Source organism: Pan troglodytes, chromosome 2 (assembly GCF_028858775.2).
Source record: "Pan troglodytes isolate AG18354 chromosome 2, NHGRI_mPanTro3-v2.0_pri, whole genome shotgun sequence".
Taxonomy (NCBI): domain Eukaryota; kingdom Metazoa; phylum Chordata; class Mammalia; order Primates; family Hominidae; genus Pan; species Pan troglodytes.
This window is the reverse complement of record NC_086015.1, coordinates 111,496,053-111,513,438: the sequence shown is the minus strand read 5'-3', so window position 1 is coordinate 111,513,438 and position 17,386 is coordinate 111,496,053. Positions and strand designations below refer to the sequence as shown.

Here is a 17,386-nt window from a genome sequence, read left to right as displayed (position 1 = left end):
TCTTCATTTTGACACAAACTTTTGTAAAGCTTTTAACTATCGCAATTGTGTTAATAGTTTTTCAAAAGATATATATTTTGCCTTTTTATATTCATGTTTTTAAAATGCCACAGTTATAATCATTTCTATTTTTTTCCACTATAACTATATTAAACCCCTTTCAAGAACTTCTTGGGCATCTAGAAGGTTTTTGTCTTTTTTTCCTGATAATTAAAGTAATACAATTTCCCTATAGGAAATTTAGAATATTCTGGAATGGTAAAGAAGAAATTTAAAAGTACCCATATTCAAATCCTTGTCTTAAACACACACACACACACACGTTCAAATATATGCAAATACTGATTTTTACTAAATAGGACACCTAATGAAAATACTCTTTTTGAGACTGTATTTTCCACTTTAATATATGTTGTTAGCATGCATGTTTGCTGTTCATTAAATATTTTTTGAGAACATGAATTTAACATTTTAATGTTTAATATTACTGTATATAATATACTATATATTATACACACACACACACACACACACACACACACACACAGAGTCCCTGACTTACCATGGTTCAACTTAACAATTTTTCGACTTTACAGTGGTGTAAAAGTGATATTCATTCAGTAGAAACTGTGCTTTGAGCACCCAGACCTCCATTCTGGTTTTCAATTTCTGTACAACATTCAATAAATTACATGAGATATTCACTATTTTATTATAAAGTAGAGTTTCTGTTAGATGGTTTTGCCCAACTGAGGCTAATGTAAGCCTTTCAAGCACATTGAAGGTAAGCTAGGCTAAGCTATGATGTTCGTAAAGTTAGGTGTTTTACATGCAATTTTGACTGGATATTTTTAGCTTATGATGGGTGTATCAGGTTGTACCCCATCTTAAGTTGAGAAGCAATTTTAATTATGAAGCCCAATAATAAACACACCCCCAACTTGAGAACTAGACCATTACCACCTGAAGTTAGCTGTGTGCTCCTCTGCTGCTGCCCCTTCCCACCCACAGTAATCACTATCCTTAAGTTTGTATACAGTGTCTTTTTGTGTGTGTGTGTTTGCATATGTTTGTATCCCCAAACAGTGTATCACTGAGTTTTACTTGGTTTCCAGATTTGTAAAAACAGTATCATACCACATTATTTTTAGTAGTGGAATGAATATTACAAAATTAATTTAATCTGTCCTTTGCTGTTAGATATTTAGTTTTCTGCTGTTTTACTTTTATCAGTAACTTGTACATTAATCTTTGTGTATTCCCAATTATTTCTGTAAGAATAATTTCTAGAAGTTAGGGTAAGAATACTTTTTGACTTTAACTTTATATCAGGCATGTGTCCATCTAGAAGATTTTAATAAAACAAATATTCAGATTTGCCTCACAGGTAATTACAAATCATTACTGGCTCAACACTTTAATGGGCTTTATAAATACATGAATGTCCCAGTAGCTTATCAAACTTAAGTGCAAACACAAATTCCTAGTATTTTTAACTTCCCTAAAATCTCTGCTGTTCTTGTCACACTGTAGTATTAATATCCCCTCAGTTCCTCAGGCTGGAAACCTTAAAGACACATTGTCTCTACTACCCCACCTTCACTTCAGTCACCCCATGTGCATACTTCACTTTAGTCAGTCTTCAAGTTTTGCTAGTTCTGCCTCTACAATGTCCCTTGATGCATCCCTTCCTTTCTATTCTCACAAGTACTGCTCTAATTCAGACCTGGCTAATCTATATCATGTGAACTATTAGCCTCCTAACTGGGTCCCTACCTGCCTTCAGTCTCTTGCCTTTTTAATCAGTCCTTTACTCTGTTACTTTCTCAAAACACACACTTATCTTTAAAACTGAAACCAAAAATATCTGATAGCTCCCCATTATGTACATAATAAAATCTATACTCTTTAGTTGTTATAAGCAAAGCCCTTGATCTAATTGAACCTCCCTCTCCAGCTTTATTTTCTTGTGATCCATCCTCCCCAGCCCATCCCCAAGAACTTTGTGTTTTCCATGCTAGACAGCTGTTGGCTGCTTGGTCTCCATGTATTTTCCTTGTTCATGTTACTCCCTCAGCCAAGAATATGCTTCCTCCCCACATCTTTGCAGCCTGTTGAAATGCTACTCATGCTTCGAGGTTCCACAGAAATACCAGCCCCTCCATGGAGTTTTACATCAGTGTACACTATCATAGTTATACCTAAATGAGTCAGGCATGGTTGCTTCTCTCGAAATGTTTTAAATGTCAATGCATGGCAAAAATATATTTATAAATAATGCTGGGTAGAAATAGAACACAAACTATTTTAACATATCCATTATAATAAAAACTATATATTTGTATATGTATGTATGTATGCATTTTTCTAAATACATATATATGGAGAGAAACAGGCAAAGAGAAACAGAGACTGTTAGGAAGAGGGAAGCAATGTAAATACTTGAGCTTGGTGTTTATTAAGGCCTCTGAAATTCTTTTTGGAACCAGGCAGGATGAGTACTTTTTCAAAAAAAATTAATGATAATATAATGATGCGTGTTAGGTTCATTTTCTTTCATAAAGATGCTAACTTGGGCTTCAATAGGTTTCCATTTTGAGGCTCAACCATATTTGGTCCAGGTGCAGGAGGCCAGCCAGTTGTCCCTCCTCTCTATTCCAGTGTTGATTAGCTGACTTGGAGGGGCCTTGTTCCGTTGCCAACTCTGTGTAGTCATAGTCACAGGTGGTGAATAGTCCCCTCAACTATAAAATGAAAACGTTACACTAGATGATTGTTAAGTAGATGGATAGATGATCTCTAAGGTTCTTTTCAGCTCTCCAATTCCGCGATACTTTTTGCTCATGAAACAGAAAAATGCTTAAGGATAAAGGAAAGTGCTGATTTGTTTTCTACTCTAGCACCCTCACTATCAGGTAGCCAGTTGCCCCCTTTCTTTACGTCAAACTGCCAGTATGTGTTGTGTGGAAATTACTACATTTGGCTTCTATCCAGGTGCACCAATAGCTATGTGGCCTTGGGTGTGCCCCTTGCTGTCACCAGGCCTCTGTTTGCTTATCTGTGAAATGACAAGGGTGAGACTGGATGCTTTTTGAGGTTCTTTGCAGCTTTAATATATTATAATTTTATAATTGGTACATTTGAAGTACCCAAGCAGTTTCTTACCCTGCAGTCACTAGGCCATTTCAAAGTTAAGTAATAGGTAGAATGGGACTATTCACAAAATATCCTTTTACTCACAAAATAGTGTAGTTAGCAAAGTGGAGCATCAGGGTATGCAAACAGATATGTGCAATGAAGAAATAGCCTAGTTGCATCACTTACTTTAACTTACTGTATTTTTCTTTTACAATGGGTATTTCTCAATTACTCTTTTAAAATTATTACTTTGTATTAAATAGGGAATCCTTTCCCCATTGTTTGTTTTTGTCAGGTTTGTCGAAGATCAGATGGTTGTAGATGTGTGGTGTTATTTCTGAGGTCTCTATTCTGTTCCATTGGTCTGTATATCTGTTTTGGTACCAGTATCATGCTGTTTTGGTTACTGTAGCCTTGTAGCATAGTTTGAAGTCAAGTAGCATGATGCCTCCAGCTTTGTTGTTTTTGCTTAGGATTTTTTTGGCTGTATGGGGTTTTTTTTTTTTTTTTTGGTTACACATGAAATTTAAAGTAGATTTTTCTAATCTGGGTAGAAAGTCAATGGTAGCTTGATGGGAAAAGCATTGAATCTATAAATTACTTTGGGCAGTATGGCCATTTTCATGATATTGATTCTTCCTATCCATGAGCATGGAATGTTTTTCCACTTGTTTGTGGCCTTTCTTACTTCCTTGAGCAGTGGTTTTTAGTTCTCCTTGAAGAGGTCCTTCACGTCCCTTGTAAGTTGTATTCCTAGATATTTCATTTTATTTGTAGCAATTGTGAATAGAAGTTCACTCATGATTTAGCTCTCTACTTGTCTATCATTGGCATATAGGAATGCTTGTGATTTTTGCACATTGATTTTGTATCCTGAGACTTTGCTGAAGTTGCTTATTAGCTTAAGGAGTTTTGGGGCCGAGACATAGGGGTTTTCTAAATATGCAATCATGTTATCTGCAAACAGAGACAATTTGACTTCCTCAGTTCCTATTTGAATACCCTTTATTTCTTTCTATTGCCTGATTGCCCAGGCTAGAACTTCCAATACTATGTTGAATGGGAGTGGGGTGAGAGGGCATGCTTGTCTTTTGCCGGTTTTCAAAGGGAATGCTTCCAGCTTTTGCCCATTCAGTATGATATTGGCTATGGGTTTGTCATAAATAGCTCTTATTATTTTGAGATATGTTCCATCAATACCAAGTTTATTGAGAGTTTTTAGCATGAAGGAGTGTTGAACTTTATCAAAGGCCTTTTCTGCATCTATTGAGATAATCATGTGGTTTTTGTCATTGGTTCTGTTTATGTGATGGATTACATTTATTGATTTGTGTATGTTGAACAAGCCTTGCATCCGGGGGCTGAAACTGACTTGATCATGGTGGATAAGCTTTTTGATGCACTGCTGGATTTGGTTTGCCAGTATTTTATTGAGGGTTTTCACATTGATGTTCATCAGGGATAAAACTGGCTAGCCATATACAGAAAACAGAAACTGTACCCCTTCCTTACACCTTATACAAAAATTAGCTCAAGATGGACTAAAGACTTAAATGTAAAACTTAAAACCATAAAAACCTGAGAAGAAAACCTAGGCAATACCATTCAGGATATAGGCATGGGCAAAGACTTCATGACTAAAACACCAAAAGCAATGGCAACAAAAGCCAAAATTGACAAATGGCCTCTAATTAAACTAAAGAGCTTCTGCACAGCAAAAGAAACTATCATCCAAGTGAACAGGCAGCCTAGAGAATGGGAGACAATTTTTGCAATCTATCCATCTGACAAAAGTCTAGTATCCAGAATCTAAAGGAACTTAGACAAATTACAAGAAAAAAACCCCACAAAAAGTGGGCAAAGGATATGAACAGACGCTTCTCAGAAGAAGACATTTATGTGGCCAAAAAACATATGAAAAAAAACTCATCACCACTGTTCATTAGAGCAATGCAAATCAAAACCACAATGAGATACCATCTCATGCCAGTTAGAGTGGTGATCAAAAAAGTCTGGAAACAACAGATGCTAGTGAGGATGTGGAGAATAGGAATGCTTTTACACTGTTGGTGGGAGTGTAAATTAGTTCAACCATTGTGGAAGACAATGTGGCAATTCCTCAAGGATCTAGAATCAGGAATACCATTTGACCCAGCAATCCCATTACTGGGTGTATACCCAAAGGTTTTTAAGTCATTTTACTATAAAGACACATGCACACATATGTTTATTGCAGCACTATTTACAATAGCAAAGACTTGGAACCAATCCAAATCCCCATCAATGATAGACTGAATAAAGAAAGTATGGCACATATACACTGTGGAATACCATGCAGCCATAAAAAAGAATGAATTCATGTCCTTTGCAGGGACATGGATGAAGCTGGGAGCCATCATTCTCAGCAGACTAACACAGGAACAGAAAACCAAACACCGCATGTTCTCACTCATAAGTGGGAGTTGAACAATGAGAACACATGAACACAGGGAAGGGAACATCACACACCCAGGCTTGTTGGGGGATGGGGGATGGGGAGGGAGAGCAGTAGGACAAATACCTAATGCATGCAGGGCTTAAAACCTAGATGACAGGTTGATGGGTGCAGTAAACCACCAGGGCACATAGTATACCTATGTAACAAACTTGCACATTCTGCACATGTATCCCAGAACTTAAAATAAAAAATTATTACTTTGTAGTAAACTGAAATATTTTTAATATATTTTGTAGGAAATTAAAATGTTGATGTAGATTTCAAATTTGCACACTAATTCAGATCAGTCTAGTAGTAATAGATGATATTTTAAAATACATGAACTCCAGTAATCATTATAAACTTCCTTTATTAAGAAAGGGACTCAAAAGGCTTCATGAAGATGAGGGCCCCATTTTCATTTCCAAGGGACAAACTAATCTTTGATATATGATATTTGAGTTCAGAATTGCTTTTGGCAAACATAGTTGTTACTGCTTAAACAAGTAGTTCTTTTCTAGTAATTAGAATTTTTTTTTTCATTTTAATGGGTAGTCATAAATATTAACCACCAGCAGTGCAGGAATAATTTAAATTGTCAGACATCACTCTGTGAACACGTGAAATAATTTACATTTATTTAGAACCTTTTATCCTAAAGTGCTCTACACATATTTCTTTATAATCTGATTGCAAGCTATAAATAGGGCTATCCCACCTGAAATAGGGCAGGAACCAAAGTAATTAAAGGTTACAACTTCACAAGAAGTAGGGAAAGATGGAAATGTAGTATTTTTTACATTATTTCTATGTGCTCTATGCCTGTAGGATTGGAGAATCCATGTTGACCAAATGCACCAGCACAAAAGTGGAATTGAATCTGCTCTAAAGGAGACCAAGGTATATGAATTACTTTACGTGAATCAATGTACATTTGCTCATCTGTGGAACACCTGTTATAAGAGAACATGAAAGAATAAAAAGACACAATTTTTGCCTTTAAGGAACTTACTAATTGAATGTACCGTGTTACATTTCAACTGACCTTACATTTAAACCAACTAAAGAAAGCTAACTTACATATTAATAAAAGTTATATATATGTATATATATATAAGATATATATGTATAATATATAGATAATACATATATTAGAGAGAAACGTTTCATCATCCTTTCCTCTCTGAATCTTAAAGGAGGAAAGAACACCAGGCCAGCAAGGTCTAGAACTTACAGCCTCCGCAGGCTTGCTGTCCTGCCAGAAACAAGGACTTTGGAGAATGTCACAAAGAAGCAAAGCTAGACTGAAAAGTTATGTGTCCCAGGCTAGAGCTATAGGCTTAGGGATCTATTTCCAACTGGAATATTTCAGTCACCTTTGAATCGTGCTATAGGAAACTCACGTTATTCCCTTACTTTGATTGTGAATGTTATATAATGCTAATTATAGTCGCATAAATTTTATGGTATGTATAATGACAAATGAATTGACTAACACTGCCAGGTGCATTTTTATTCTAAAACTCTTCTAAGTGTGGTTAAAATATTTCTCATCACAGATATTTTGTGCTATTGAAAATTTCAAGCTGTCTTCTTTTGCACATGTAGTTGATTATTTGTAGAATGGATTGAGATGTAACCCATTTTTAATATTTTTGAAAAAATATGTTTGTGAGTTCTTCTATCTGCAAATTCCATGGAATTTCTAGGGATTTTTGGACAAACTCCATAATGAAATTACTAGGACTTTGGAAAAGATCGGCAGCCGAGAAAAGTACATCAACAATCAGCTTGAGAATTTGGTTCAAGAATATCGTGCAGCTCAAGCCCAGCTGAGTGAGGTAATTTAAGAATGATTTCTAAGGATTTATTCAAGTTAACAACCCTAAACCCTAAACTTGACACAATACTGTTCATTTGAGAATCATGAAATGCTTTTCATGAACAGCAAAACATCAATTTTCTGCCCACTTTAGGAAGCCAAGAGAGCCGAGTGAACTTATTTCCATTTCACATGTAATAGAAGTTGTTTTCTCCTAGAAGTCTTTAAATGCACGTCTTCATTTGATTTAAGTAAATGAAGGCATATGCTGTTGGGGGAACATAGCTTAGAACAGGAACAGAGTATCAGGACACCTGGTTTTGCTTCTAAGTCTGTTGTTAATTTACCGTGGCGTAGGAGGAAGAAGAATAGTATGCATTTACATGTGTCAAAGGAAAAAGACAGTCCTTGCCATTCTGGCTTACAACCACATAATAAGGAATGTGAAAGCAAGATACATTCAGAGACAAGCAGTTTAATTAATAAAATGAGACAAATTTTTCATTCTTTCAAAGTTTTAGAATTTTAACCAAAAAATAAAATCACTAGACTTTGAAAGCACCAGTTCTTTGTCCCAGCAGTAGGGATCTAAAAGCTTTCCTTTGGGATTTATGCCCCCTATTTTCTGATGTTAAAGAAGACTAGTAAGGACAGTTGCAAACATCAGTTGAAGGCATATTTTTTGTCTTCAGCAGACAAAGTTGAGAAAGAGAAAAAAGTAGAAGTAAATTTGAGATACTTCTATACTTTCAGAAGTCCTCAAAGACTAAATAGAAATCTACACTTTTTGATGTTATTTGTTAAATGTATTATTCCTTCATATACACAATTACTTATGAATATTTTAACTATCAAAATGATGTAAAACTCTCTGATCAAAGCCACCATGTATTTGTCTAATATTAATATTATATAATTGATTGTTAGTTTCTGACATACTCCAGTTGAGTGTACTGTCTTACCGGATGTTAATCCTTATTCATCATTGAGCTTCATGCTCTACTTTGATTGATTTTTGGTTTTAGAACTGACTTTCTCTGCAGAGCATGCAAATTAGATTGACCAAGAGCCCCTCTCCTAAACTGTTTAGGAATGACCAAGGACAGTTTTTATTGTGAACCATGCCCATGCGAGGTACACAGTCAGTTTGTGAAGGTTAAGGTAGTTCATCATTTTGTAGTACTTAGTTAAATACATGCTGCCTATTAGGGACATAAAACAGCTACAGTTAAATGTCACTTTCACAAATGTATTCACAAACAAGGAGCAGGGTTGTCATAAAATGACCTGCAGAAATTGCAAACACAAAGAGGTCAGTCATATTTAATCTGCTGCTGCTTTGAATTTGCCATTAAACAAAATGTTTTTCCTCTCAGGCAAAGGAGCGATACCAGCAGGGAAATGGAGGAGTGACAGAAAGAACCAGACTCCTCTCTGAGGTACACACCGATGCTCTTGCCCTGCTTCTCACCTGTCAGCTGGGCCCCAGCCATTGAGAACCTACAGATGGTTTAACACTGCTAATTTCAGTTGCTTCCTGTGCCTTTAAGTCATTTTCTTTAGGAGATAATCCCTAATTTTCCTATGACTGAATCAATAATTGATACATTTCTTGTTTCCACAGGATGCCTGAAGTTTCTGTATTAAATTCAACATAAAACCTGCTCATAATATTAGCACACTTATAATTTTCCTCAACATTTTTTACATAATAATTATTATTAACATGGGGATGAATAGTAAAGCACTGACTTAAGTATCTCTAACAAATTTTAATGTTAGTCTGCAAGATATAAGGTTTATTTTTAGTGACTTATTGATAATTTGTGTGTGATCCTGGGTATATTTCTCTGTCCACAATTGGGAGTGGCTTATAACCTCCTCCTTTAGAATATTTGCATAAAAATAAATAGTTGCATTTATTTTTATGATCTTGCAAGAGAGGCAGGACCTGATATATATTCCCATTTTTCACTGAAGAGCCAAAGGAGGAAAAAACCTTGAAAAAAGGTCAGTAGTTTATTTGGGACTAAAATCCAAGATGATCTTTGGTTACAATCCAGTATAATTGGAACAAACTTTACTGTTTTGACAGAAAAGAATTAAACCTCTTTTATAGAGATTATTTGAGGAATAAAGTTATTTTAAAACACTAAAAATATAACATCAGAAATATTTAGACTCTAATCCTGTGGTGCTTCTAAGCAAATAAAACAGTATGTAGAAGTAAAGTGTTCACTTATGTTAGGTAAATTAACACTTGAAGGGAGTCCAGGGAACCATTTACTTCTTTTGGAGTAGATAGTTATCCCCAGTTGTAACATTTCAGGTGCCTGAAAAAATTAATTTGCTTTACTTGGATGAGCACTTTATTCCCAGGGAAAGTTTTACTCACCAGTATGATAAAAATAAAGCCTACTAAGTCACAATAATTATAGCTTAGTTGTAGATCATGTAAAAAATTTTCAATTTCTTAAAGATGGTATTTTCTACTTATATTAATGCTGGTTTGGAATTTTGCTAATAATAGAGGTTATAGTAGTATAATCGCCAGATAGAGTGCAGATAGGAACAAGTGTGACAGCGAAGTATGCCTCCTTGGAGTTCGGAGTTCATGATTTGGATAAAGCAATAAGAATATTCTTATATATAGCCATATGATATGAACATTTTTTAGTGTCCTATAGAGGAAAAAGTGACATAATGTCTTATAGAACTATAATATTAAGAAAGATACCCAGAAAAGCTTTAGAAATCTAAAATCTCTTCAGGATGTTTATACTATTTTAATTAATAACCAGTTGTTAGAGAATTTCAAAGTATATGCAATGAGATAATTGCGAGGTTTGAGTGTCTAGTGACTAAAACAACTTTGATTGTGTTTAGTATATTGCAACATGAGAAAACAGATGTGACAGCCATTTGGTGAAGTTTAACATTAGGAGCATTCTGAAAAACTGAAAAGCTTTGTGTATCTGCATACTTTATATTATTTGAATTATGTCCAAAATATTCCTAATATCTTTATTTTTCTATATGTGTGGCTAATATCTAAATTACATTTTCTTAATACATAATTCAAAAATTGTGAAAGTTTATTAAAATGTAATGCTCATGAAAACTTGTTTTCATGAAAGGTTATGGAAGAATTAGAAAAGGTAAAACAAGAAATGGAAGAAAAGGGCAGCAGCATGACTGATGGTGGTAAGTACATGCTCATTTTAGGGGAAAAACTGAGCAAGAGAAAAATAGCTCTTCAAGAAACCTACTTAACAAAATAGTATTAATATATAAAACAAATTATTTGTTGCTTGTTTGAAGAGAGATTCATTGTACAAAAATGTCTGATAATCAGCGTACTGTTTTTCTTATAAATCAGCTGAGAAGGGTAGGCTTTTTAACTATAATTTAGAGGTTTTTAAAATTCAAACTATTGATTCAAAGAGTGGGAAATATTTAAATATGTACTTTGTCATGCCAGTTTAAAAAATAATATTGTGTTCTGTTTTCATCAAATGAGCTTCACTTTTTCTATTTTATATACAAAAGGGCACTAAGTATATGCCCAAATGACACTAAGGCAGTGATGTGATAACCCGTAGTTTATTTTCCCTCCTCCCCAGTAGAACTGACTGGGCAGGGGTCAAATAGAGAAGAATTAATCATCCTCTGGTAATCATCCTCCATTGTGAGCAGGTTACTTTGATATGGGCCAGTAGTGATTGCCGAAGGCTTTTCTATGCCCTAGAAAAATTTTCTAGAGTTCTATTGATATATACTGAATGATCTTGCAAAAGGGAATGTTCAGGATTTTTTTTTTTTGCAATATGTTTTAAATGGGCCCATTATCTACATATCAAAGATAATTCTCTCTTCCCCTTTTCCCCTTTTGTATTTCCTTTTCCTACAGACAAATATACTAGCTCATAAAATCATCTTGAACACATCCTTAAACACCTGTTTAGCAGCTCTTTCCCCTAGAAAAGGAAGAAAGTTTAGTCTCAGTACATCAAATACTACATCATTTTTCATCCTTAAAAATCTCAGGTGCTTAAAATGCCACAGCAAAACTGTGTGAATGTCAGTAAGTTTTTGGCTATATTTTTAACCCTATTTTGGGCTTAAGACAAAGTGAGGAAAATGTCATACAATTCTGTAATACACTGATACTCCAAATGAACATTTTTATTTCATGTTATTTTCATTCTGCAGCTCCTTTGGTGAAGATTAAACAGAGCTTAACAAAACTGAAGCAAGAAACTGTAGAGATGGACATTAGAATTGGCATTGTGGAACACACACTACTCCAATCAAAGCTGAAGGAGAAGTCCAACATGACTAGGAACATGCATGCCACAGTTATTCCAGAACCAGCAACAGGCTTTTATTAAAACACACTGGTTTTCATGTTTCTGATTAGTTGGGTTTTTTATATCAAACTATATTTCATGTTGCATAGATTTCAAAACATAATTTTATGTTCAATGGGTATTTTTTTTACATATGCATACTCACATATTATATCATGGTGATTATGAAGGTTAAAGCCTTTACACTGAATGTAATGTTTAATAAAGTAATTACAAATTCTCACTTTCTAAGAAGCTTTCACTAATCATTACCTATGTTAAAGCTCCCACCTGGTGGCTCATTTTTCTTAGCATTCCTTGTGTAAGCCAAGGTATATGACCTGCGTTTTCTGCAGATGCTGCTGCTGTCACAACATGAACTGCTGACACAGTCCTTTACATTGCTCCACCTCTGCAGTGATCATAAGTGCTTTGTGCCCAGAGGCCGCTAAAGATGGTAGGCAGGATTCTTTCCAAGAACCCAAACTGCCTTTGCCTCAGCTTTATGGTTACCTAAAATTGCCACTTTTTTTAGGTTAAAAAAAACTTCAGTATCCTCATTAACATTTGAAGTTGGTTTCTTATGAATATTTCGTGGCTAAAATGATTTTATAGGGAATCTATCTTCTAGGATCTGAGGCCACTAAATAAAAGGATAAATGAATGATGATAAGTCAATCACTCATGTTTGACTCTGGTCTTAGAATGAAGAGAAGGTGCATATGCATGTCTCAATTTCTACCTTTTTCTGTGATATCAGCTATACTAGGGAACCATTTTGTAGAAGAAGGAACGATGACAGGTCGCATGAAGATCAGCCTCTAGTACTGATGATCTTTACTTATGCATCTTCCTGAGCAACTTTCTAGGCTAGGATTTCTAAATTGGTGAAAAAAGCAGCATTAGAATGCCAGAATTAGCACTGGGGAAAACTGGCCAGGGGAACACAAAGCAGGAGACAGCCTGCATTAATTTTTTTTTTTTAATAATTTTCAAAAGCAGTGGTAGAAAATTTGATAAGAATGCTTTATGTTTAGGACAACAAAAATAATTTTAAAAAGTTATTCTTTACCCTAATACTTTTCTCCACTGAATATTATTTTTTTCTTAGCTTTTTCTTTCTAGACGTATCCCCCAACATGCTCACATACACAGATCTTTCCCTTTCCTTACTAGACCTCTCTTTAGTTTAAGATAAGTTTAGATAGGAGAAAGTTAGTGTATGTAAACTACCTGAAAGGATGACAATCAATACAATGACAAATATGCCAGTTTATTTAATTTGTTTAAAAAAAAAAAGGCAGAAAACCCACCATGGGAAAATAAGCATTTTTTAAAATCTGAAGTTGCTCTTTTCCTGTGTGGTCTTTGGGAGGAGTCTAGTACAAAAACTGAAAACCTTTGGTCCTGGGAATTTATTTTCATGGCTGTTGTCATGGCTGAGTAGTTTTTTGATGAATTCAATCAATGCAGAGAACACTTTTAGATAAATCAGAACTCTCCTTAAAATGCATTTCAATCAGAAGCAAAGTACACCCATTATTTATGCAGACATGTAAAAAATCTAAAAATTCTTGCAATGAGTAGTATAAGCCACCTATTTTTACTTCCTTCTCTGAAATATTCCAGTTAACTCAGGTTGGGTTCTGTGCTCCTCCTCTCTTCCTATAGAACACTGTGCATACCTTGAATAAAGAGCTTATTATACTATATTGTTATTTTCTTCCGTCCTACCTAATGAATTGAGCTACTTTAGGATAGGACAAAGTCTTTTATTTCCGTATTCCTTGCCAGGTGCCCAGCACATAGAAAGTGTCTAGTAAATGTATTGAGTTAGTAAATGGATGAGTAGATAACTGGCACTGTGTGGATCCAGGATACCTTCTAGCTCCCATTCTATAGCATGAAGAGTTTAATGACATTAAGCCTGTGTGCTTGGTATAGTTTCAAGATAGCGATTAAAAACAATGGGTTCTTTTCCTATGGTATTGGATTAGAATTAGAAGCATCAGTATGAACTCATGGGTTTTTAAAAGTATGTATAGATTAATAGAAATATAGAAATATTTAACATGTAGTAATACACACACACATATTTCCTAGTTCTGTCCTCTGATAGAGCCTAGTAGCAGTGACAGCCCAATTACAACTGTGGGCACTCAGATCTTGATGTCTAAATTCTCTTCTTTAAAAAAAAAAGGAAGTCTTAGATTTCTGATTCCTGGGCTGCAACAGGAAAAGCACAAGGTGAGTCTAAAATACTTGCTTTGCCAGAAAGGAAGTACTTAAATAATGATGGGAAGTATCTAAAGGACACAGCAGATTGAGGGTTTACCATCCACCAATCTGGAACAATTTGAGCATCAAAGTCAATCGTCATAGTAATAAATAATAACACATGGAATAAGAAACCACAAGTCCACACAGATATAAATGAATGAAAGAATAAATGGAGAGGTGAGAAAGGTCTTCCTGCTCATGTAAAAGGAACGCTGGATTTAGAAAATCACCACATGGCATCTACCATGGTAGTAATTGTTTGGGCAAGACTCATCAATGGATGCTAAAATTGGTAGGTGAAAGTTTGATAGAAACAGGATATTTACATAGTCTTGAATTATGTAAGACATTTTACAAGGAAAAAGTTGTTTACAGTATAGAAACCTGGTAGATACCACTTTAGGTGATAATAGTTAACACCACTAGTAATGGGACAAATAGAGACCATAGGCCTGCTGAGAAGAGCACACACTTACATGGTTCCTGCTGAAAATGCATAACCTGAATCTACTCATGAAATATCAGATGAATCCAAACTGAGGGATTTGTATAAAATAGCCTATATTCCTCAAAAATAATGTCATGAAAAGTTCTAAGGAACAGTTCCAGAGCAAAGGAGACTAAAGAGATAAGACAGCTAGATGCAACAGGAGATTCCAGATTGGACCCTGGGCCAGGAAAGGAAAAAATATGAATATTTTTAGTGTGTCTGCATATGTGTATATATATAATATATAGCATATATATGTGCACGCACACACACACACACACACACACATATATATAAAAAATATATAAAAGCAGTCATCCCCAACTTTTTTGGCACCAGGGACCCCTGTTGTGCAAGACCATTTTTCCACTGACCAGGGGCAAGAGGGCGGGGATGATTCTGGGATGAAACTGTTCCACCTTAGATCATCAGGCATTAGTCAGATTCTCATAAGGAGCACGCAAGCTGGATTCCTCGCATGTGCAGTTCACAATAAGATTCCCGGTCCTATGAGAATCTAATCATCTAATGCTGCTGATCTGACAGGAGGAAGAGCTCAGGCGGTATTGCTCACTGGCCCGCTGCTCACCTCCTGCTGTGTGGTCCAATTCCTAACAGGCCAGGGACTGGGAATGGGACTGGGACTGGTCCATGGCCTCAGGAGTTGGGGACCCCTGTTATAAAGGATATTATTGGTGCAACAGGAAAATTTTGAAGACCTGTGGATTGGATAATAGTATTAATGTTAATTTCTTGATATTTATGCTGTACATAAGATAATATACTTTTAACAATACACACATGTATTTGATTCTAAAGAGGCACCCTGTCACCAACTTACTCTCAAATGGTTCAGGAAAAAAAAGGTATGTGTGTTTGTATATTCATACATATACAGAGAGGATAGTGAAAAAAATGTAGGAAATTGCTAACATTTTGGGAATGTGGGAGCAGGAAATACTGAACTCAATTGTACTTTTTAAAACTTTTCTATAATCTGAAATTATTTCAAAATAATAGTTTTAAAATGATAGTTCTTAAAGATTATGCGCTCTATATCGAAGTCAGTCTCTCTCTGAATCAAATAGCTAATCAATTTGTTGAAATAGTATTTCACTCTCAAAATTCTGTGGTCCATTGAACGCAACTTTAATAATTTTATAGTCTGGTTTGCTGGCCAAGTAAAACAATTTTTTGACAATTCTAAGGAAGTATTTTTCTACTGCCCTCTAATTTATCTAGGTCAGCACTTCCCATGAGTTTTATGCAAAAACAAAATTTGTGTAATCAGGGAAATTTGAGAATTGTTTCATTTTCTTCACAATTTCCTGTCTACACTGTGAATCTGCGATCAGCAAATGTCCCATTATTTTTTACAAATATATACAGTCACCTCTCAGTGTCCTTGGGAGATTGGTTCCAGGACCCCCGGAGGATACTGAAATGCATGTATGCTCAAGTCCCTCATATACAATTTCTCAGCTCCCTTCCCCTCAATTTTTATTTAGTCGGCTTGGGTAGGAATGAGGGGGGTGGGGTCAGAAATTTTAAAAAGCTGCTCATGTGCCTTTGATGCAGCTTATTTAGGAAGCACTTTAGGGAGCCACCAATCTAGAATTTTTCCCTGGCTGTGTGTAAACAAAGCATCTTAGCTCAGAAGGGGTCTTTAAATAGGATCTAAACTAGTGATTCTCAGTGTGGCCTGTGGATTGCCTTAATATTAGCCCTGGCTTGGAGATTTTTAATAAATACCCTAGATGACTTAATACACACTGGACTTTAAGACATATTGATATTAAAAACTATCACTTAAAAAAAATCAGAAAACCAAAGAGCAAGGTAGCCAATTTCATGGTTTCCTAAATGGTTTTCAGTGTAGTTTGGAGCAGCCCTGTGAGAGCTTCATGACTATAGCTCCTGTCACCTACCTTGTCCCATATTTCAAGTCAAGATTATACAGTCATGTTTTCATTCATGCCCAGTGACTTTTATCCTCCCTATGTGAAGATTTGTGTATAGAATACACTGGGAATCCAGACACCTTGATTCCAATCCCAAATTTGCTAGTAAAAGGAAAAAAAAAGAAACACATTTTTTGTACTCACAGCACTTCTGACACCAAATGTGTGCGTTTTTTCACACCAACAACTAATTCTCCAGCTCTTTGAACGCCAGCTGAGTGTCCAACAATTCAATTCATTTCTGATACTAAACATCCAGTGTTAGCACAGACCCGACTGATTAAGAGCTCAATCCTGCAAGACTGCTCCCACTTTAGATGCCAATCACAAGTCAAGGCCTCCTACACTTCTGAACAACTGGCTGTAAGCTGGGGATTCCCATGACCTCCTCAGGTTTGAGCATTTGCTATAACAGCTCATAGAACTCAGGAAAACACTTCACCTGTGTTTGACAGTTTATATGATACAAATGAAGAGCCAGATGAGAGGGACATGGGGGAAGGTATTAGAAGGGATATGGAGTTTCCATGCCACTGTCCCAGCACTTCCATGTGTTCACCATCCTGAAAGCTCTCTGAACCCCTTTAGCTTTTGCGGAGGATCCATGACATAGGGATGATTGATTAAATTATTGGCCTTTGATGATTGAACTCAATCTCCAGGCCCTCAGCTCTCCCCAGAGGTCAGAGGGTAGGGTAGAAGTTCCTACTGTCTAATCACATGGTTCTTCAACCCGCTATCCTCCAAGAGATACCTCATCAGCCTGAACTCAAGTATGCTTGAAAGGGGCTTATTATGAATAACAGCTGATGCTCCTTTAATCCCTATCACTCAGGAAATTACAAGGGTTTTAGGAGTTTTGTACCAGCA

The 17,386-nt window shown here is 35.7% G+C and overlaps 1 protein-coding gene across 1 annotated transcript in view; it reads left to right on the top strand.

Annotated features, from left to right (window-relative positions):
• The window catches only part of IFT57 (intraflagellar transport 57), a 60,213-nt gene extending 48,366 nt beyond the window's left edge, over nt 1-11,847 (top strand). Inside the window, exons 7-11 of the mRNA XM_526260.6 lie at nt 6,443-6,514; nt 7,324-7,455; nt 8,813-8,875; nt 10,574-10,640; nt 11,649-11,847. Of these exons, the coding sequence (XP_526260.2) occupies nt 6,443-6,514; nt 7,324-7,455; nt 8,813-8,875; nt 10,574-10,640; nt 11,649-11,827 (513 nt within the window). The 3' untranslated portion in view covers nt 11,828-11,847. The remainder of the gene's footprint in view (nt 1-6,442; nt 6,515-7,323; nt 7,456-8,812; nt 8,876-10,573; nt 10,641-11,648) is intronic.
• Nucleotides 11,848-17,386: the final 5,539 nt, after the last annotated feature.